Below are 22,698 nucleotides of genomic sequence, written 5' to 3' on the forward strand. Positions count from 1 at the left end.
CGTCCAAACCGTGCATTGAAGGTAAAAATTCAACGTAGCATCTACGAAATTTAGCCAACTTTATGAAAAATTGTCATGGAATATTTTAATAAATGAGTGTGCATATGACAGAAAAGCCGTGGAAATAATTTTCCTGATAAGCTCAATTTTTCCGATTCAATACATAACCATATCCTATGTACTTTATGTTTGAATAAAAATCTATATAAATGAGGAAAAAAACTGTTTCATTCAAATTATTTATCTATTTAATTCTAATCTTCTGCATATTTTGGGACAACTATTATTTTCAGGCATACCACAATGGAACGACATTCACTGCAAGAGAACAACTTGGCACTTTTAGCAAAGATCATACATAGGGGAAGAAGAGCAGCTTCCGTAGACATAATGCAAACCAGGCCTCCATGGTTTGGTGTGGTCCCTGTGCGTAAAGGAAAAAACAAAATTTAGGGACACCTAGCAAAAATTCTTGAAACTGGTTTCCACCCTCCCAGCCATTGCTGAGGTTGGAGAGAAGAGCCAAATTCAAACTTTTTATAATAAAAACAGATGAAAGTTTCCAAATGCAATATACTATAACAAAAGGTAAAGCAAAACAAATAAATGACTTAACGTTTCAGAACAGTTTGATTTTAACTATTCATAGGAGTTGTTTTTTTAATTATATAATGATAAAAGGAAAAATAACAGTCAAATGATAAAGTAATAAACTCAGACGTTTACGGTGTTAAAAAAATGAGCCACTTTACTAAGACTTTTTTTGCAAATGGCACTATTAAAGCTACCTTATTAATGAGTTTTTTTTTACATAAGGAATTAGTTTATCTTATTAATTAATCTATCTTATTAATTAATCTATCTTATAAATGAGTTTAGCTTTCAGAATATATGCCTGAATCACGTAACATGTTTTTTTTAATTTTCGTGTTTTGGTTATTTATTTATACCATGAGCAAAAACTAAAATAACACTTTAACCACAGAATATATCCCCACAGTGCTAATTAATGAATTATTTATCAAATTAGTACTTCCGTTGACCTTTTGCGAACAGTAGAAGTAAGATGTGAAGGATGTTTCTAATAAAATTGATGAGTAGTAATCCCAAAAGAGAAATCTGTTTTCTTGCTATGAAAGAATATGATTTTTGTCTTTTAGGACTTTTTTTAGTTATTATAAATGATAAATACATTTTCAAGATGGTTTAAGAAGTTCTGAGAATTTTTTTTCTTGAAATAATTGAGTACAACCAATTAAAAAACTTGTCAAACCATTATTTTAATGTAACAGAATTCCCATAAAAGGAAAGAAATATACAAAGGACTACTCATTTAGTTTTGTTTTTTTAATAATACTTCTCGAATTTTATGCTCTTTTTCTTAATTTTGAGAAATTTTTGTAAATAAGTTTGACTTTTTCAATTCCTAAATGGCTAAATAGCTTTTAAAACACATTTGCCCAAAACAGGGGCCTAGAAATACCGGGTGCTGGCCAGGTGACCGAGCAGTTAGTGTGCTTGACTGTGAAGCCAGTGGCTGCTGGTTTGAATCCAGCTCAGGACATTCCCTCTCTGTGTGTTGTTCTCTGCTGTGTGATGTGCGAATGTGGCCCACCCTATAAACGGGTATTTGTGGCTCTGTGGCGTGGGTAATGTTGCTCGCCTTCATTTAGATTCACAAGTGCCCACTGGGTAACGTAAATGAATAACACTTCCTAGCAATGAAAGTTCATCGCCTGCCTTTAAAAAAAAAGAAATAGCGAGTAATTTGAAATCAACACATGATTTGGAAAAAATACAATAAATAAAAAATAGAAGGAAATAGAAATGCAAGGTTAAACGCGTTCTACTGAGAAAACCATATAATTTAATCTCACTGAGTTCCAATTTTTTTCTAAAATGGTGATGCTGATTGAGAAAAATTATAAGACAATGTTTGTAAAAGAACCATTGCTTGAAGCTCTTCCTGTTGCATCTTGAGGAAAATAAAACAACAGAATGGTGCAACATGCAAACTAAAATATTGTTTTATAGTTTGTTCTGTCAGCAGCGCGATCTCTAGATGAACTTTGAAATTGATATTAAGACTTATTAAAAATAAATCCCTAAGCAAAAACAGCAAACTAAAAATATCTGACATTTTCCATTTGTCTTTAATTGATTTTTTCAAATAGTTGGTCATTGTGATACCCGGTAACTTGGGCACATATAATACTAAATTTTTAAAATTAACAAAACTAAACTTTCGAATAATTATAAAAATACCCATTTTTACAAATTTGCCGCTTCTGGTCTCAATGCAAAACTAACAGCAACAGACCTACTGATATTTAGTACCATTCCATGCATCAGACAATTTTCAGGGATGTTAAATCATAAGCACAAACCTCTGTCTTTCAGATTTGAATGATTAAGTCAGGGGAAAACGTTGGCACCTTCTGTGCTGTACGAAAATTAGTAAAGGAATGTGCTGGTAGTTTGAATTTCATTAGTTCTTGAGTGTATTTATAAATCTGCGTTCTAGAGCAAAATTTTATTGTTTAAAAAAAAAACCTTTTGCAATCCAAGAGGCATAATATCGTTCAATGTGAGATTGACAAAATCCAGTTATATCTGAGTCATAATTTTCTCTAAGAAAATGAATCATTTAATTCATAATAATGAACTGTATAAATGATAACAAAATTTTATTTTAATAAGAAATATAATTAAAACATTTATGCGCTCATGCACTGACAGAGCATAGCAAGCATGCGCTTGTTTTGATTTAAGCGGAATAAGGAAAATTAACGGATTACATTAAATCAAAAGGAGCTTAGCCCCAAAAAGTAAGTTGACGCCAGACAGATACACAATAAAAATATTTGATTTCAAATATAGTCAAAGTTATTTTTCCTCTCGATTTATTTGTTTAACTACAATATTATATTGCTTTTTATTTAATAACATATTTCGATAGAAATTTTAATTTGAAGGAAAATAGCAAATTTTTAGAAAAATGAAACAAATATGAAATATTTATAAGTTAAAAAAGGACAGACAATATTCTAAATACTTTGACCATAAAATTATGCTTTTTTTGCGAAAGCGAACCAGTAATACGGTAATAAAATTTACATGTTTCTAATTAAACATTGTTATAATACGTTATCGGACATATTAATTAAAAAACAAAATATATTTTTTAATCTGCACAATCCATGTGTTTACGAATAACTTTCTCCCATTTTCAAACAATTGTTACATTTACGTAATATGACATAATTTTATAATGTGAAAGAAAGATCACGTTTCGAAAACAGTGATAAGTATTACACCAGGTGAAAATATTCTCACATTTCAAAAATTATTGGTAGAGGTGATGCTTTCCTTATCAATCTCATATTTATTCAATACATCAACTGTGATTAACGTTTTCACTCAAAAGAGGAAGATGAGTATAAAATCAAAATTCGGATGGCAGGTAATATGACTTAATATTTATGGCAGGATTAGAAACTTTAAAAGCATTTTCATACTTATTAGTGGCTACTTAGTCTAAGCTCTAATTTTTATTAGATAATCTAATAAATTTTCTGATAGTTAGTATATAATATAATTTTTAATTTAATGATAATCTGAAATTGTATGGGAAAATTAGTTTCAGTAGTACAGGAATGTTGATTTACTTTCCTTATGTGATTCCTCCGTGATGGGCGGCTTGTTTGTTTGATAACATTTATTGTTTTGTAGTTATTGACATCAGACGCTACCTTCTGGCTGTTCGGTTTCCTTAACGGCTGCTTAGTTTACAAATTTACTTCTGACTACGCCGTCTTGAATATTAATAAAATAAAGTTTAAAAAAAGTTCCTGTAGAAGATGATTTCGTAATTTTAATTTTTCAATATAAAAAATCATGGCTATCAGTGAGACGCACACAATGTTTTAGTTGCTACTCATAATATTTATAATTGTGTTATATAAATGTTAATTAGCCACATTAATAAGTAATTGTATATTTAGTTATTACAGAATTCATGGTCAAATTAAATAAAGATTGCTAGCTGTTTGCAATGAGTTGTTCTGATTGGGTTATTGGATCAATCCTAAAAACTATATATTTTTAAATTATATAATATGCACTCTAACTGCAACTATATAATTAAACTACATAATAAACTGTATAATTGACACTCGTTATTCAGGTATCAGTAGGGCATATTTGTTGGCAACTCTTTCAAGGACACCATATTAGGTGGGCCAACGTTTCTCTCACAATAAGGACAGATAGTGCAGGGAATGAAGGAACATCCATGCCTTGTCCAGGATTTGAACTCAGGACCTTTCTGATGTCAGGTCAGCTCTCAGACCATTGCACAGTCCTGTCGACTTTAAAAACTATATTGTGGCAAATATTTCGCAAGTATTTCGAGAAGTGCAATTTCATGCTGATGTATCGAATTTATGGAAAACACAGAGGAGCAATTAAATCTATCATTAGATAATCAACTCATCATTGGATAATTGGGTACTTGCACTTCAAGAAGAAGAAGACCACATGTACCCACACGTGTGACCTGTGACGTAAGTGCCAGGTAATCGCTTGTAATCAAAATAGCGTGATAAAGTTGAGCTAGGTTTTTCTTGTAAGTTGAATTGTTATTTAAAGTGAAGTTAATTAAATACAGTGCCATATAGCATATCGAATTTGTTGAAATATAATTCTTTCATGTCCACGCATTATTTGTTTATGTATTTTAAAGTAACCGAGTTATATTTTTGTTTTGTGTGCCTGGCAACTTCGATGCATAATTATTTTATTTTTGTTCTACGTGGTTTCGTGCCCATCTTTGTGTTAAATTGGTAATATGAAGTGAAAGAATTGAAATCTTTGTGAAATAATCTTTGTAAAAGAATATAGTATGTCTCACTTAAGAGAATTGACACTTTGCATACTCAAAATCGAATGGAAGGAACAGTTGCTAACGTAAACAAATGCCACGTTTCTACAACCAATCAGGATCGAGATACATACACTACATTTCTTGCAGGTATCCCATTATTTTATAATCACTCTTTAGATTACAAAAAAAAGAAAGAAAAAAAGACTTATGTCTTAAAATATAAACTCTTCAACGGTTATTACCTAGAACTAATACAAGAGGTCCAATTGAAATAAAACCAAGTAACGATGAGATTTTACGAGATTCTACTAAAACACTCATATAAGCTTTAATGTTAAATGCGGTTATATGCCGAAGTCACCTTGCAATGAGTTTAAAAGGGTAACTGCAACAAGCCTAACAAGTGCCGTTGACACATTGAAAAAAGCTGGTATTTTCCATTCAGCTTACGTCATACAACCGTATTTTTTAAATCTTCAATGAGCTTTTTTACATTAATTCATTGCCTAAAATCTCTTTCTTTCTCCATTATTCAGAACCAAATTCTATTAGCATCATTAAAAATTTATTTCCTACAAAAGAACTATATTTAGATTAAAAGATTACCATTTCTTGGGAATACGTCTAAGAAACGTTTTTTTCCTTCAGGAAGTGTGGGTAGTTTTTTTGGAAGGGGTGAAACCATTCTAGCTTCAGGAAGTGTGGGTTCCACAATGATAAGAAAAATTCAAACGTATTAATTTCCCCTGCTTTATTGTACAGTTATGGCAAAATTAAGTAACTTGCAATATTTTTTATTGAATTATTCATTTTATAAAAAGGGAAGTGCTTAAGAAATTTTTTGATTTTAAGCTTAGCTGATCTTATTTAATAATTAAAAGGCTTAAATAATGAATTGTTTGTTCAAGTACTACCTACCCCTGATATAGCCAAAAAGAAAAGAAAAAAAAGTAGTTGGTGAAATTGGTGCTTAATTAACCGAATTATACTGATTTGTTTAAAATATATAATTAGAAATCATCATTTAACAGACAGCCCATGCTAAAGTAATGAAACTTCTGCTGCGTTTTTAATTAGCAGTGCTGTATAACGTCATGGAAAAAAGCATTGGAGGGTGGATATCATCTTGAGGTTAAAAACCGATGTCGTTACTAACAGGTTTAGGATATTTAACTCAGTTTTGATGAAACCTCAGAAAAATGTATAAAGGCTTTTCAGTTTATAAGTAGAGTATGCAAAAAAGCAACGCGCTTCTTCTTCAAAGCGTGGCAAAATTTCAATACTTGCCCAAACGGTTTCAGCTCCACACTGACACAAAAAACCCAACTTCTATTTAGACTGTTGAGTTTATCCTTTTATTGAATTATTTCTTATTGACTTTACTAAATTATCCGCAATTGTTTGATTATTTGTGATATTTTGATTCCATAAAATGTTTAGAAGTTAACTCTTTTAAAAATGTCGTATGTTAATAAAAACAAAAGTACATTTTGAAAAGTAAATTGAAATTCGTTTTAAATATTTTAGTTTCTATTTATTTCCTGTGTTTTCTTTCATTTTATATAAGATAATATAAATTATTCTTAAATTATGTTCAAAATTTTTAATTTATTTTTTAGACGTAACGATGAATATTTTTTTTATTTAGGTACTTTCCTCAATATTTATTATACTTCTGAAATTACATTGTTCTGAATCAAATCCATCACCCCTTTATAATTGTGTGAATTTAGATGGAGGACTTACCTGCCATTCATCTGATCCTAATCCATACAGGAATTATGGTTCAAAAACAGCATATCCTGCAGTACATAAGGATTATACAAAAACATATGACTTAAAAGGTTAGTTAAAATTTTATTTAGATTTAAATCCATGATCAAAAATCCTGTTTATCAAGTAAAATGATTGAATGACAACTCAGCAGCTAAATGATAATTTAGTTAATATTATTATGTCTAACATTAAGGATAATTTATTTTATTTGTTATAATTATTTATTTCATTAACTAAAATATTTATGATTTCAGTTAAAGCCATTTCACATTTTTTCTTATACAATTTAAATTTTTTTCATCTGGTTTAATTTGAAGATCGAATATAACTTTTTTAAAAATTTGTTTAATACTATTCCGTTTTGGAAGGTCAATTAAAAAAGTAACGAACTATTAGTATTAGCAGTGATCTTTAATTAATTGTGGTAATATATACAAAAAAATTAGCGCACCAAGAAGGAGTCGTCAAAATGAACCGAAATTTTACATACGTAATGACTACTTTGATATAATTAAATGATTAGAAAATCGAGGATTATCGTTTTTCTTTGATTTTCTAATCATTTATTTATATCAAAGTAGTCATTACGTATGTAAAATTTCGGTTCATTTTGACGACTCCTTCTTGGTGTGCTAATTTTTTTTGTCCATGAGTGTATATATATATATATATATATATATATATATATATATATAATATATTATATCCTAAGATAAAAATTAACTGTTGACATTGTGTTAATAAATAGTAGTTTCTGTGGTAATAAGTATCTCAGTCCTATAAATACTGCTATGATATCGAATAGTGGTGATTTCTCTATTTTTAGGGTTTTCAAAAATAAAAAAACTGTTTAAATACTTTTATTTCTGTAAAGTTTTAAATTTTTGTCAAAAATAAAGTCAGTGTTGTTGATAGAAAGCAATATTGGGTAAACCTTTATCTCTCAATCAGCTCACTCTTAAAATAAAAATAAGAACTACCAATTAAAGTAGTAAAAGTTTTTACATTAAACATTTATTAAAACCGGTATTAAAAATTGTTCTATCAAATGAATAATAATCTATAGATAAGTAGAGGTGCTGCCATAAGTTGATACTTTTCAAGGAGCAATGGACAAAATAATTGGGTTTTACTTAAAAATTAAATTAAAAATATTTGAAAAGAAATCTAGTATTGAAATTAATTTATATCTTCATAATTGTCTCAAATATACGCATATTGTAAAATGTCACCCTTTATCAGACAAGGCGGTAGTTTTCGTGCTCCTCTCTAAAGTCAGAAACTGCTGGACTGCAGAACTTTTCCACGTTAAGGACAAAATTGATTTTATTCCTTATCTGAGGATGAATTTGTAAAATAATAATTTATAGAATAATAATAATAAAAAAAAACCATGGGAAAATATCGGCGACATCTTAAATGGTTTTTTTTTGTCTAGGTTTAAATGTTACGGAGATAAAATTTATTGAAACATATGAAAACGAAATGGTCGGTATAGTTAATATCTGTTACCATGTAAAATTTTGAAGATTTTAGATAATTTTGATTAAAATTGGTAAATATCATTTATGTTCTCTCGATGACATCAAAACCATCTAGATCTCTTATAAATGGCCATAAATGGTCAATAGCGTGAATTTTTGCAACTTTTGATTGCTTGGTGATTTTCAGAAGGTGAGAGTTCAAGACGTTTCCTTCGCATTGGTTTTAAAACAAATATTTTCAACAAGCTTTTTTTTAAATTTTTTTTTCGCAAATTTAAATTGAAAGATGCAGCAATTGAAGCTCTAGATTAGTTAACTTAAGTAGCATCATTCTTTTTTCCACGACCTTTGAGTCACTTTCGATTTTGATTTGCTTCCACCTATCACATGGGTAAACAGTCGCCATATTGGTGATTAGTCTGAACGGCGAAGGATCATCGCACCCAACCTGTTATTTCTATAGTCATTGTTTTCTTTTTACTTTGTTTTCACTTTGAAATTAATAATCTCCGGTTGTTACGCATTTGGGTGTTCTAATAAGTCAAATTTAGGCTTTAATTTATAAGGTTTACTTGTTGGAGAGCACCATAAAAAACGGCGGAAGTATGGCTGCATAAAATTGGCAATAATAAATGGAATCTAAACGTATTCAGAAGATTATGAGAGGAAAGTTTCAAATTTATGTATTTATTCATTTGTTTAAAATTTTTCATGATATCCTTTATTAACTATGAGGAGCAAATATGTTTCGTCTTTTATTTTCAAATTAGAGGTTTAACAAATTCAAATGCATTAAATATATTTACCTGAAAGAAATGAAAATAGATTACAAATATTGTTTTTAACTTAAATAATTTTGTTTCATTAGAAATATTTAAAAATAGATTTTAATTGCATTTAAATATTTGAGTGTTTTTGTTTCTAGAATTAAAAGTAAACTAGTGTTACATATAAAACATTTTTCAACTGAATAAATTCAAAAATTCTACGTTTTAATAAGGTGATCTAATTCCTATTTGAATTCTTAGTTGCTTAATTTTTTGTTATTTTAAATATTTCATACATCACTGTAAAACTTTGGAACTGTTCAAAATGAGTTTTTTATATTTAATAATCAGAATTTGAATAAGATTTTTCGAAGAAATATCTATTAATAATTGAACAAACCATAATTGATTTGATTTGTTTTTGTCTTATTTTATAAAAGAATAATGTGTCTATTTCAATAAACCAATGATTATAGCAAGTATTTTCCTCTTTAAAGATATGTTATTAACATTAGTACTCGTTAGTAAAATATAAAATTTTATTGGCATCGTCTTTTGTTTTATTAATAGTGTAGTTGTAGCAGATTTTTAAATACGAAGAGATAAAGTTTGAACATATAGATAAGGTATTATTTTCCCTGAATGGAATAAAAGTGAAGTATACAATTTCAGAGAAAATAATTAAAGGAATAAATAGTAAGTATTTAAGTTGTCTTCAAGAATATAAAAATATTAATCAATAAAAAGTAACGTTTAAGAATGGAAACTCCGTATTTCTATGTTGAGAGTTGCGGTCACAAAAGAGTTGCAGTTACCAAAACGGCGGCGTGTCGCTGCTTACGCTACGTATCCAAGGCTTTAGCAGTAATACGTGTTTTAAAATATTTACTAAAATATCAACATAATCATTAATTAGGCTGATTATAAATATACCTGATATCATTATGTAGAAACTTACAAAACTGAGTTTGTAAGAACCTGTTTAAAGTTATGGGGTTATTTCATAGTCTCTTTACACATATTTGATGCCATAAAGATGCTGATAGTACAATTTCAAATACGTAAAGAGCTAATTTATTTTTTTGTTCTAGGTTGCACCCCGAAAGTATTTTACTTACTGAATAGACACGCTACAAGATATCCAGGGAAGGAATACATTGAGTACATTAATGAGCGTTTGCCAATTTTGAAAGAAAAAATCATTACTTCTTATCGAAATGGCCAAGGTATACTTGTGAGTTTAAATGAAATATTTATTTAGTTTAGAAAATAATTATATAATTAAAAATTTCTTTGGAGGAGAGTTTGGTAAAAATTTCATCAACATTTGTAATGGCATTAGAATAAAAACCATCTTTTTGTTTGCTGGAGTTTATAGCATTTTAAAATGTTCTACTACAACAGAAGGTACTTCGATTATTATGGCACTTGTTCTACTCTAATATATTTAAGCAATTGTGGTGTGCTGTAAATATACATTGTAAAAAATTCCGGATCAAATTACAGCATAAAGTACAGGTACTTTGGGCGTATCATCCGTAAAATCCGTTTTACGACATAATAATTATACCGTAATTTTTACTGTAATAATGATTTTATTCGAATGATTTAGTGATTTTACTGTAATTATTACTGTAAAAATTACGGTATATCAGATTTTTTGTTCCATGACATGTTTCGGTAAAATTAGATTTTACGGTAAAAAATACCGGCACACTGAATGCCGATACTTATGCCGTATTTTGTTCCGGAATTTCCAGCAGTATGGATACCTAACCCATTGACGGTTCTACAAGTAAAATGTCGTATTTTAGCCAGCAGTTTTTTACGCAGACCAAAACCGGTTTTTCCATGATTAGATAGGAAAATAGTCCATTAGGGAGAAACATTCTCCCAATTTCTCCCATTTGTTAAAGTGGTAGTGGGTTAATATACTAATAGGAATACTGCTGTGCTTAGTTTCTTGACTGCCTTCTGCACAAACTGGTAACCATTACATTTGCAATGGTGAAAATGTTGATGCTATTAAGATTTTGCATTATAATTTTGTGCTACTTAGTATAGTGTACAGACTATGAAAGTCAGAAATAATCATATAACTTTCTGAGTATCACGAAGAAAAAATGAAATTTTAAAACATTTAAATTATCATTAGAAAAAAAATTGAAATTTGATCCAAAAGTATTTGATAAACAAGTAATATTTACTTAGTTAAACAAGTAATATTTACTTAGTTTCTTATTTCTGAGGAAGATTTGTCTTCTGTAGGTAAAAACGTGTCCAACGACACAGAAACACCCCAGAGATACTTTCTAGTTTTTTTTCGTCAAAATCAGTTTATAACACCACAACACCTATTGGTTTCATTACCATGAAAATGTAATATCCATATAAATAATTATGACACGCATTTTTTTTAACTTTACATTCAATGCATTGAAAATTCAAAACTAGTAAACTAACACACAAAATTAATATATAATGTTTCAAAAGAAAGGGAAGTTGGTTCTCGAAGGTTTTTTTCTCGTTGTTTGTGGTGAAATTTATAAATATATTTTAAGCGTTATTTATTAACATTATTAAAGCGTTATTTATTAACGTTAAGAATTACTGTGTCTATTTACTTTTTATTTTATCAGCTAAAATGTGCGAAGATGACATTAACAAATTAATGGACTGGTTACCTACACTGGCCGTGGAAGACGAAAAAAGACTTTCTGCAACAGGTGCAGCAGAAGCAGAAGAACTTGGTAATATTTTTATTTCAAAAATATGTAGTTTTTAAATTTGCAAATAACAAAGTTACAGAAAAACAAAACTAATTTTAATGTAGAAAAAAAAATTAATTCTCAGACATGCTGTTTCTTTACGCTAAAAATAATCATCGTCTTGAGTGTGGAGCGATATGTTTATTTTTTTGCAATATCCAAGCCATTTTCAGGGATTATAATTATGTTTAAATTTTAGCTGTGAGAGGAATCCCAAAAGTAAAGTCTCCTATTATTTTAAAACTAAAAAAAAAACTTTTATTTCTATATTATATCATTTTAAAGATTGAACACATGTCGATTTTTTTCAACTTTTCTAGTTTGTTTATTCAGTATTTGATCTATCCTTGTTACTATTTTGAATCATTAATAACTTCAAAACCGTTGGTGCTAGGGGTCTAAAATTTGAACCTCGACTATGAGGAGCAGTTTTAGTTCCCAATCCGACAAATCATTTAAACATTTCAACTTTCTCGTATGCGAAAAATGTTTGAAAAATGATTCTTTCGCACTAGTTTCAACGTTATAGCCGTTGCTATAAATAAGATCGTGAATGATTCTGTTTGAGAAATCATCACTTATTCTTTAATGTTTAATTATTATTTGCAAGTTCAGGCATCCCCGAGAGTGGCATGTGGATCAGTGCTATGCCACTGAATTAGCATTTCTATAGTTATCTAAAACTACGCGTTTATTTTGTACACAGTTGTGCTTCTGAAATGTATTTCCAAAAATAGAAAAAAAGGGCAATTTTTTTTAAGGCTTAATGAATCCGAATATAAAAAAGAATTAAATAAAATAATTAAAAAAGTTGAATGAACAAAAAACTTCTCTATTGATCTGCACGGAAAAGTAATAAATAAATTATTACGTGTAACTCATAATCATCGAGTTTACATAATCTCGGCTAATTTTCCAGACATTATTTTCATTTTACATAAAGTTTATCTTGATAGGTGTAATAATAATTAATATAATAATAATTAATATAATAATTCCTTATAAAATTTTTAAAAACGTTTATGAAAAGTCGGGGTTTTCGAATAACAATAATTAATCTAAATAATCAATCGATTTTTCATCCGCTTTCTTTAAAAATGCTGATTTAATGATAAGCCACATTTTAAATAATTCAGCAGGGCGTTTTCTTAATGTGCGTGAGTTTAAATCATCAAGATTTAAAGAAGGCAATAAGAAAATTTCCTCTATTGGGTTATTACATAGTAGACAAAATTTTGAATTAAAGTATCTACCTGGAAACAGTACTAAAGAGCACCTTTAGAAAACAATTGCCGCATTACCCCACTAGCTTCAATTGCTATCTTGTTTAGAATTTTCAATAAACCATTTAGTTAACTTACGTTTTAATTAAGTTTTAAGTATAATTGATACTTTTTATATTGCAGGTGAACGATTGCGACAAAGGTTTCCTGAGATTTTAGGAATGAAGTACTCTCCAGGAAGATTTATTATCGAATATACGGAAAAAGAAAGAACGAGAGATACTGCCCAAAATTTTAGTCGAGGATTGTTTACAGAACTAGATTGTAACTAACAGTTTTAAGTAGTAGTAATTGTTAGTAGTAGAAATTAGTACTTATAAGTAGTAGTAATTGTTAGTAGTAGAAATTAGTACTTATAAGTAGTAGTAAATAACAGTACTATTTGAAAATACTAGTAAGAAGTAGCAGTATCTGTAATTCGAAGTAACAATTGTAAGTGGAAGTACGTAAATATAGTAATTGTAACTAGTAGTCAGTAATTATAATAATTGTAAGTATAGTATAGTGAGTAATAACAGTAAAACTGCAAGTAGTACTGGTAATTGTAAATAGTAGTCATTGCAAGTTGCAATTCAAAGTAGTAATATTAATTACAAGTAATAGTAAATAGCAGTAGAATCATTGTATTCATGAAAAAAATCGCAAATAAAATAACATTTGAAAACTATTCTACTTTCATACATTTATTACTGTTTAAATAATTATACTCTCTCTTTAGTAAATATATGTGTAAAATGCACTTTTAATGTTTAAAAAGGTAAAATAGTAATGAGTTATTCCTAAATCCACAACTTAATATCAATAAAAAATTTTTCACAAGCAATATTTCAGAATCTTTTTTCAAATAATTAATTTAGATAGTTTAGATTAATATCATGATATTCTAAAATTTCATAGGCTTTATTTAATGATATTCACAGAAATTAATTAAATAAATAATTCGAAGAAACTGTAGCAAAAATATATACTTATATATACATTATTATGCATTTACATTGTAAATATATATTATTACACATTTCATTGGCTTCAAAGAAGATTTTTATTACCATTTTCGTATTTTTTGAAGCGAACGAAGACTTTCAAGAAGTAGATAAATATAATCCTCATTAGTGTAAAAAGTAATTATCATGATTAAAAAGTAATTAGCATTGAGATTACACATAAGAATGCTTAACATAGCATATTTTGCAATTTACGAAGTCAGTTATGATACAGATTAAAAGTACTTGGACTAAAGAACAAGTGGAATACAACAGTTTTGTTTGAAGACCTAAATTGATTAATAAACTCTTTTAAAGATGTTATAAATTGTTTTTTTTGTAAAAATAATTAAGAATTATTTCAGTAATATCAATATTTCGCTATATTAGGTTCTAGCTATATTTATATAGAACAGTTAAAAACATATTTTTCCAGTTAGAATAAATTTCTTACCCACTTTAAGTAAGTCTAAATTCCTTATTTTCTGCAAAGAAAGAAAATAGTACTTCCCTATTTGTCTTGAATTACATTTTGGAGGGGTACAAATAATATAAAAAATAAACATTTACAACTAGTGATATTTTGAAAAACGTTAAATATAGATCTTGTGAGTTTGTTCAACTTATTGCGTAATTCTTTCTATTACAGACGAAAAAGTGAAAGGGAGGATTAACCAGAAACTTCTAAGTTTTAATAAAGAGTGTAAAAAAATGATGGTAAGTTTCATTTTATCTATTACAGAATTTAAAAAGTATAAAAATCGAAGTAAAAGGCAGAAAAATGAGAGAAAAAGACAACAACTACGAACATAAAAATGAGAGCAACTTTTTTCTAAATAAGAGCAAAGTTTAAGGTTTATGACAAAAAATTAGGTTTTATTGATGAAGTTGATCATACGTAACTTAAAAATTGGTTACTCTAAAAATGAAGAACATTTTTCTTTAGATCAAACATAACCTGGTTGGTAGGAAGCTGGGTTCGTGTTCGTTAGATCCTGAATTCGAATTCCATCTTCCAAAGATTTCCCTTTTATTAAACGGTGACTGGTGCATGTTAAATCTATCGGGGTCACAAAGTCCTCCAAGTTCGTATAACAAATCAATACCTTTGGGTACTGAATTGGAGATTGATTCCCTGGTTCAGGCCAAAATTACTATCTGTAGATGAATGAGAATGATTGAGATCTCCCTGTTAAGCGGGCTGTAACGTGTGTGTTGCTGAAATCATATTTTTGGCCATAGATGGCGCCACTGAAAAACATGAAACGAAACCTCTGGCTTATGAATTCGCTATGATTTCCTATAACGGGCTTGCTGATATAGAAAAGTGGCATTGTAGCAACAACAACAGCAACAAATGCAAACTTTAGAGTTTGGAGTTACAGTGTCAAAATTAAAAATATCTCACACTAGAAAGAATTACATGTAACTAACTCTCTCATAACAGTTTTTCGGGCAATCTCCATTGCTTTTGTCCTTCTGCAGTTTCATTAAAATTAATATTTTCAGCACATCATTAAAATTTATAGATCATCTAAAAAGCACATCATAAAAGTATAGCACATCATAAAAGTACAGCTAATAATTATTGTGTAACTTATGTAAACCAATAACTATAATGAAAATAAAAAATAAGACTGTTTGTTTACATGAGCATCGGTATGATCTTTTCATATCTCTTGAACTTATTGTTCCGTCTGCTTCACTTTTTTTGTTACTAATACGAGGAAAGAATATTCATTGGTTTTGTGACCCCATACATACTTACAAGCGTTTTATATTATGAAAGGGGACATCCCCATTTGCTCATTGCTGTTGCAAAACTCCTATTTGCAACTCCTGGGAGTGCAGTTCCTTAGACTTTCCCTTGCATTACGAGTTCGTGTAGCTTGCTCATTGGATACTGAAGTATTTTAGTCTAGCTTTTAACAAATGGTGTTTTTTTAATAAAAATTTAAAACAAAATTTCTAAAACATCTTTAAATTTTATAATTTTCTTCATTTTATATGAACTTGAAAATTTAAATTTTAAATAATTCCAAGTTTCAGTTTTTTTTAAAAGAAGTTTTAAGTCCTTTAATCTTTCACAAACTTGTAAAACTCATGAAATCCAAAAAATGAGGTAAGGGAAAAAAGATAAAACTGAAGATAGTATTTCAGGGTAAAAAATCATTTTAAGTTGAATCAATGAGCAAGACCGTTCAATGTAACTGGAATAAAAGGGGGATATAGAAAAAGTTCTTAAATTTCACTGCAAGCACAATTAAGACAGAATAAAAGAATTTCAAGAAAGACTGTAATCTCGGGCTGATCAATATTGATGCCGTACTTCTGCTGTTTCATTTAAAATTTATTTGCATTCATTCATTTAGATAAATTTTATTTGCTGTTTCATACTAGCTCCTGCTTATTAAGCTCCATTAAAATCAAAATATAACTTTATATAATTATGCAAACTGAGTAAATTAAAAAAACAACACGATTTTAAAAAAAAGGAGCATTTCTCCTTTGTTGTCCATTTCTGCGCAGCTTAAAATCTCAGACAGTATAAGCTTTTCATTGCCAACGTGAGAAAAGAAAATAACCTCGGATTTTTGAGTACGCATAAGATTTTCTGTATATTATAGATTGCAATACTATTTTGTCGCTAGAGAAAGTTAAGTTAACGGAACAAAACATTTAAATACTTTACGTAAATGTTGCTGAATAACAATTAGATAAATTTACTTTGCAGAATAAGTGTGATACCCAAAAATTAGATTTGGAGGAAATCAAGGAATTTCTAAATGGTTCGTTAATGCAGAAAACGATTGAAAGTGTTTCAAAAAGAGTTGGATTCACCCTAACTAATGGTAAAGTTAATTCACTTTATCCTATTGTGTGCTTTACTCTACACTTATTTTGTTTCATCACTATGTTTATTTTCCTTCCTTTCATTTATTTTGTATCTAGATAATAAAAATACAATTATCAGTTGTTTTTATTACGTTGCAGTATTAAATAATTGAGAACAATATCATTATACATGAATATTCAATCTTTGATAAATTACAAAAATTTAGTTTAAGAAAATCTTCCTATCTCTAATATGATACTAATCAATGTTTGGTCAATGATTAGAATTTCACAACTAAAATGTTTATGTTAAGACATAGTTTTCAGGATTTTGTGCAAAATATACTAAATTTTGCGTTTTTAGCTGCTTTGGATATTTTATAACAAGAAATAAAATGTACAAGATACATATTTTTTTCGCCGTATTAAAATGTGACATTATTTATTTTATGCAGAGCGAATTACTACAAAAGATATAGATCAGGATTTATTTAATATGTTTGTTAAATTTTAAAAATAAAATATGTTGACTGAATTCAAAATTTTTTGTGAGCCTAATTTTATTCTGTAAACTAAGTTGTTTAGTTTTGAATGCATACATAAATTAACGCAATATTTTAATAATTGCTATATTTCCTCCTTTCCCTAACTTTTTATTTTTCGCATTACATCGCTGAATTTCTATCGTTTCTCCTTAAAGACATTTGTTGGCTTCAATAATCAGTTGGCAGATATTGAAAATGTTCGGTTGAGCATTGTTTGACCTCATAGAATCGTAACAAGAAAGCCCTTACTCTTTGTGCGCAACCTCTATTACTGTTCAATCTGTCCTTGCCTACCTAATATTTTCATTCTGCATTTTAAGGAATTTCATGAATTTCAGAGAATTGACCATTAATTTATGCAGCCACCTCTTTACTCTGAGTCAATAGCCCAGTGCAAGTAATTGTTGCCAATATGGTGGACCTTCAAATTTAACGGGACCATTAAACTGAATATTTTTAAGACAGTATCTGGCTATCAAACTGGTATTATTGTTTTTAATCCCATTTTTCCATCATAATTCACGAGTCTTTTTTTTTCATTAAATAATTCAATATTAATTTACAGCCCCATTTAAATATATATATATATATATATATATATATATATATATATATATATATATATATATATATATATATATATATATATATATATATATATATATATATATATATATATATGTTATGGTCCGGCCACTTCACGAAGCGGCCACGATGTTCCAGCCAAAGCGCGACGTGCTCATTCAAGAATGACCGATAGGCAACGCATCTGCAATTCCCCAATAATTTTACTTTAAATCTGCAATAATTTTACTCTACAGGAAAAAAAATTGCAGTGGTATGTTTTCTCACATACCGGGTGGTACGGTAGGACCAAAATTTTTAAATATTTGTTTTATTAAAATGTTAGTTTGATAATATTGCCCCTTTTGTTTTCTTTTTTAATTTAAAATATAAATTTTCTAATTAAAAAATATACGAAAACAGACAAGTTTTTAAATTAAAATTTAGAAAATTTAATTTTTTACTTTGTCTCAAACATCCACATCCCACCACAATTAGCTGCGGGTACCTAGTAATTTTTAAAGAATGAAGTTATGGTTATACAGAGCCAATAATGCGTGTCGAAAATTGTTCTTCCAACTTTGGCTGATCTTCCCATGCCACTTCGCGATCTGGACGGCCAATTCTTGAAATCAAGAAAAGATCGGTCATTGGCCAGCCAATTTACATCGTTCTTAGCCATTTCGCGATTCGGCCGGCCAATTCGCAATGTGGCCGAATTCAGGCTTTGGCCGTAACATATACATATATATACATATATATACACATAAGGCACACGTTTCGAAATTTCGAATTGTTTATTATCTAATTATTATTTTATTTTTAATCATCTAAATCTAAAGTTTTGAGGTAAGATTTTACATAATTAATTAATTTATAAACAATTCTGTGTTTGGTCAATTTTGAAATTAAATATATTTTATTAATTTTTTTAGCTTTTCCTTGTTGAATAAAACTGCTTTTACATAATGTAACTGGCGTTGAACAGCAGACAGAATCTAGAACTTACGACTATTAATGTTTAACTCCGTAGTCTTGCAAATTTTGAATCCAACCCAGAGTACAAGATACCTTTATGATCAAACATTGGGACAAACTAGACTTCGTCAAAGACTTTTTTTATGAACAAATCTCCACTTGCTTTACATACTGATTAAAACCACGAAATTTTCCACTGTTAGTTCGATTGCATATGGCTAACACATGATCAGTCTGTTACTGAGGATATTTTACGTTAGCACTTTTGTCGGTGCGAGTCGGGAGCAGAATTCATATCAACGAGCAACCTCATTGGGAGGTGAGCTCTCTATCCTCTGATCCACCGCGGTTCTAGGAAAAATATTAGAATAAATTATAAAACTAATAATTCATTTTTTTCAAAATATTTAATAACAGAAATCGGGTTTTACATTTTGTCTCATCGAATAAATTACTTTTATTACTATTTGGGGTACATATTGCATTAATCATTATACGAAGATTTCTGACTCACGCTGGCTGAGGTGTACTCTCTACAATAGGTGTACTCTCTCATGCTACAATTCCATGCTACGGTCTCAAAGGTCTCATCTTTGAGCCCAGACGATATCAAATAACCTCGCTCCTCACCGGCACTCAATCAGTGCTGGTAAACATGGACAACGAACACGCAACGGTAAATCAACGGTAAACGAATTTTACAGGTTAATCCCTAAATCTCATCCTCTCTCAATGCTCAAACTGAAGATACATTTCAAGAGCATAACTTTGTAATTTTATAGTCATGATAGCTTTATAGATTTAATTATATTTTAAGGTACTTTTTAGGAACACTTTTTGCCAGTCAATGAGCAGGAAAATTGTTTCGAGTGCAGAAAATTTTAGATTGTATTTGTATCAAAACTGAACACCGTGTCTCAGTTGCAGACGTAATTGGATTTTTCGTGTGACAAAACTTTTAGATTAAATGATTTGTGTTTCAGTTAAATCTGTAACAAATAAACCTCTTAGAAATAATGCTTTTTTTAACCAGCGCAAAATTTTCACTGATAAAAATAGGCAGTTGAAAATAAAAGACATAAATAACAATGAAGTTAAAAAAATATTCATTTTATTCAGAAGAAAATACTCAATTGCACATATTCAGTCATGAATAGTTAAATAAAGTCGATGCTACGTGATTTGTATTAATTTCACGACATATTTATTTAAAGTTTTCCAATCTCTCTGCTTATTTTGATTGATTCAAATTTTTCTTGAGTAAAAAAAAATAGAAGAAAAATAGACAACTCTCTTTTAAAATACGCTAGCAGTTTTGAAAGATAATATTTTTCCAAATATTTTCAGCTAAAAGAAAGGTTTTTACTTATACAGCATACTTGACCTACATTGTAAAGGATTAAGGATTTAATTATGGTAAAAAGTACCGGTACTCAGGGTGCGTCATACCATGAAAATAATTTTTACCAGAAAATATTACGAGGCATGTGCAGTAATAATTACCGCAAAATTTCTGAATTACTCTAATTAAATAAATATTGGTGTCAATATTGCGTAATAATATTTTAGGGTAAAAATGGATTTTACGGAAAAATTGATTTAACGTATGATGTGCCGGTACTTTACATCGTTGTTCAATACGGATTTTTTCACTGTGTATCATTCTCCAACTTACTTTCTGTAAATTTAATGCACATGCATGAAAAATGGCTATATATAACTATTTATTATATATGTTTTTAGATGATATGATACATATGCACACGGCATGCAGTTTTGGTTATGCTCTCAATACCAGTGATGCATGGTGTGCTGCATTTTCGAGTGACGATTTGAAAGTTATGGAATATGGCGACGATATTGAAGGTTATTATCGGAGATCTTACGGAAATGCGGTGAATTATCAGCAAGCTTGTCCAATCATAAAATATATCGTTGATTTATTTAAGTATGTATTAGAATTTTTTTTATTTATTTATATTTTATTGTTAATAATTTTTATATACCAAGAAAATGAGTGTATAAATGTTGTTTAAAATTTTCTGTTGGGAAATTAGAGAATTATTGATTTTTAACAGAAACTTTTTACAGTAATTCAGGATCACATTTAAAGACAGATATTATGTTTTTAATGCATTTTTATTTACATATTATGACAAATTTCTTTTGAATATGGAGTACACTTTTTATCACCAAACTTCATTTAGTTTAATCATTAATTCATGCAATTTATTCTTGCTTTCTAGATTATATGAGGGAACCAGAATGAGCAAAATAGTTTTACAATTCAGTCATAGCGGAGCTTTGTCGAGATTTTTTACAGCTATAGGAATTTCCAGGAATGATAAAAAATTAACAGCAAAGTCTTTTTGCTCTCAAAGTAATAGAAGATGGCGCACAAGCTCATTTGCACCCTTCAACACAAACATAGTATTTGTGCTTTATGACTGTGATGGTGATTTAAAGATTATGACTTTGCACAATGAAATGCCAGTTAGAATTGATGGATGTAAAAATGATAAATTATGTTCTCTAAAAGAATTTTATGATATATATCAGCCAATAGCCGAAAACTGTGATCTGGAAAAAATATGTGATGTTTGTAGAGTATAATTGACTCGTGTATTAAAACTTTTGAAGATTTCAATCTAAATTATATTTGTATTGATATTGAGATACGTAACGAAATATATTTTGCAAGTTTTACATTCTCAATAAATAGAAGAAAAAAAACCATTTTGCAACCATGCGTTTTCTTTCTTTTGAAGAGACTATTAAAGTGTTTAGATGGAAATAAGCTAAAATATTTTTAAAAAAAATGTGTTTTTCAAAAGAATGTGAAATACTGTGATGGATTATAGTTATTAAACATCATTGGTTTTGTATCAGTTTTAAAAGTTTCTTAAAAAAATCTAGCACATTTTTCCATGATAAAGGTTATTGCATATTAATCCAAAGTTTGAAGTAATTAGCCAACACTGCAAAACATTCCGGATTAAATTACTGTATAAAGTACCAGCACTTTGAATACACATTCACATCATTCATTTTTCTGTTAAATCAGTATTTACCGTAAAATATTATACCGTAGAGAGTATTAGCTACTGAACAGTAATAATTGCCGTAAAATCACCGAATAACTCGAATTAAATGAATATTACTGTAAAAATTATGATATATCGCATTTTATTGTTCTGTAACAAGTTCAAAATTGGTCCTCGCTGTTTGAAAAAAAATAATTTTTAAAATTTTTGCAGAAAATTTACAATAATTTATGTTAACTTCCGCCCATATACTAGACTATAAAATCCTTCTAAAATTTTTTATTGAGAACTAAATTTTAACTTAATTGTCTTGTTTAAGCTTAAAGATTAGATCGGTAATATGCTCTCTTTTCTTGAGAACTCTTATTAATTTATTATTTCAAATCATCGGTATATTTTTATGTATTGTTGTAGATAAAAATAGAATAGCAAATATTTACCACTTTAGCACATTGTTAGAATTTCCATTTTAAAATTACGGTAAAATAACTGACTAAGGTCCGTCCCTCCAGTTAAGCGTAATGTTTGAGCTAAAAAACTTTTTTTACCTTTACAGTTTCGATACCGTATACAACTGGTATGGTTTAAAATCACGAATAAAAAACTATGCGGTTTAACCATTTACAAATTGCATGGTTTAAAAACCATAAAAAAGAAATTTATCTGAACTCTGGAGCTAGACTTTTTATTAGTTAATGTGGATTGGAGATGGGTTGGGGTTGAGTTATGTTTTATCAAATGAACAGTGGAATGTAGTTTAATTAGTTTATCTGGTTTTTTAATTTA

General features: G+C 28.8%; 1 protein-coding gene across 1 annotated transcript; it reads left to right on the forward strand.

The window, feature by feature from the left end:
• Positions 1 to 3,325: 3,325 nt before the first annotated feature.
• On the forward strand, positions 3,326 to 21,604 carry LOC107449118 (multiple inositol polyphosphate phosphatase 1). Its single transcript, XM_043055473.3, has 9 exons — positions 3,326 to 3,463; positions 6,534 to 6,729; positions 10,004 to 10,138; positions 11,552 to 11,662; positions 13,087 to 13,227; positions 14,596 to 14,663; positions 16,681 to 16,798; positions 20,612 to 20,816; positions 21,115 to 21,604. Exons 1-9 carry the CDS (start codon positions 3,362 to 3,364, stop codon positions 21,479 to 21,481), a joined length of 1,443 nt encoding a protein of 480 aa, XP_042911407.2. The 5' UTR covers positions 3,326 to 3,361; the 3' UTR covers positions 21,482 to 21,604.
• The last annotated feature ends 1,094 nt before the right edge of the window (positions 21,605 to 22,698 follow it).

The sequence above is a fragment of the Parasteatoda tepidariorum genome, chromosome 8 (assembly GCF_982258835.1).
Source record: "Parasteatoda tepidariorum strain Cologne lab strain chromosome 8, Ptep-v5.0, whole genome shotgun sequence".
NCBI classification, from domain to species: Eukaryota; Metazoa; Arthropoda; class Arachnida; order Araneae; family Theridiidae; genus Parasteatoda; species Parasteatoda tepidariorum.

Bases quoted from the DNA above. Each gene is read 5' to 3' on its own strand.
- LOC107449118 (XM_043055473.3), top strand. From the start codon at position 3,362: ATGCTTTCCTTATCAATCTCATATTTATTCAATACATCAACTGTGATT. The intron at 3,464-6,533 runs GTAATATGACTT...TTTTTTATTTAG, and splicing joins AATCAAAATTCGGATGGCAG to GTACTTTCCTCAATATTTAT. The intron at 10,139-11,551 runs GTATACTTGTGA...TTATTTTATCAG, and splicing joins TTCTTATCGAAATGGCCAAG to CTAAAATGTGCGAAGATGAC.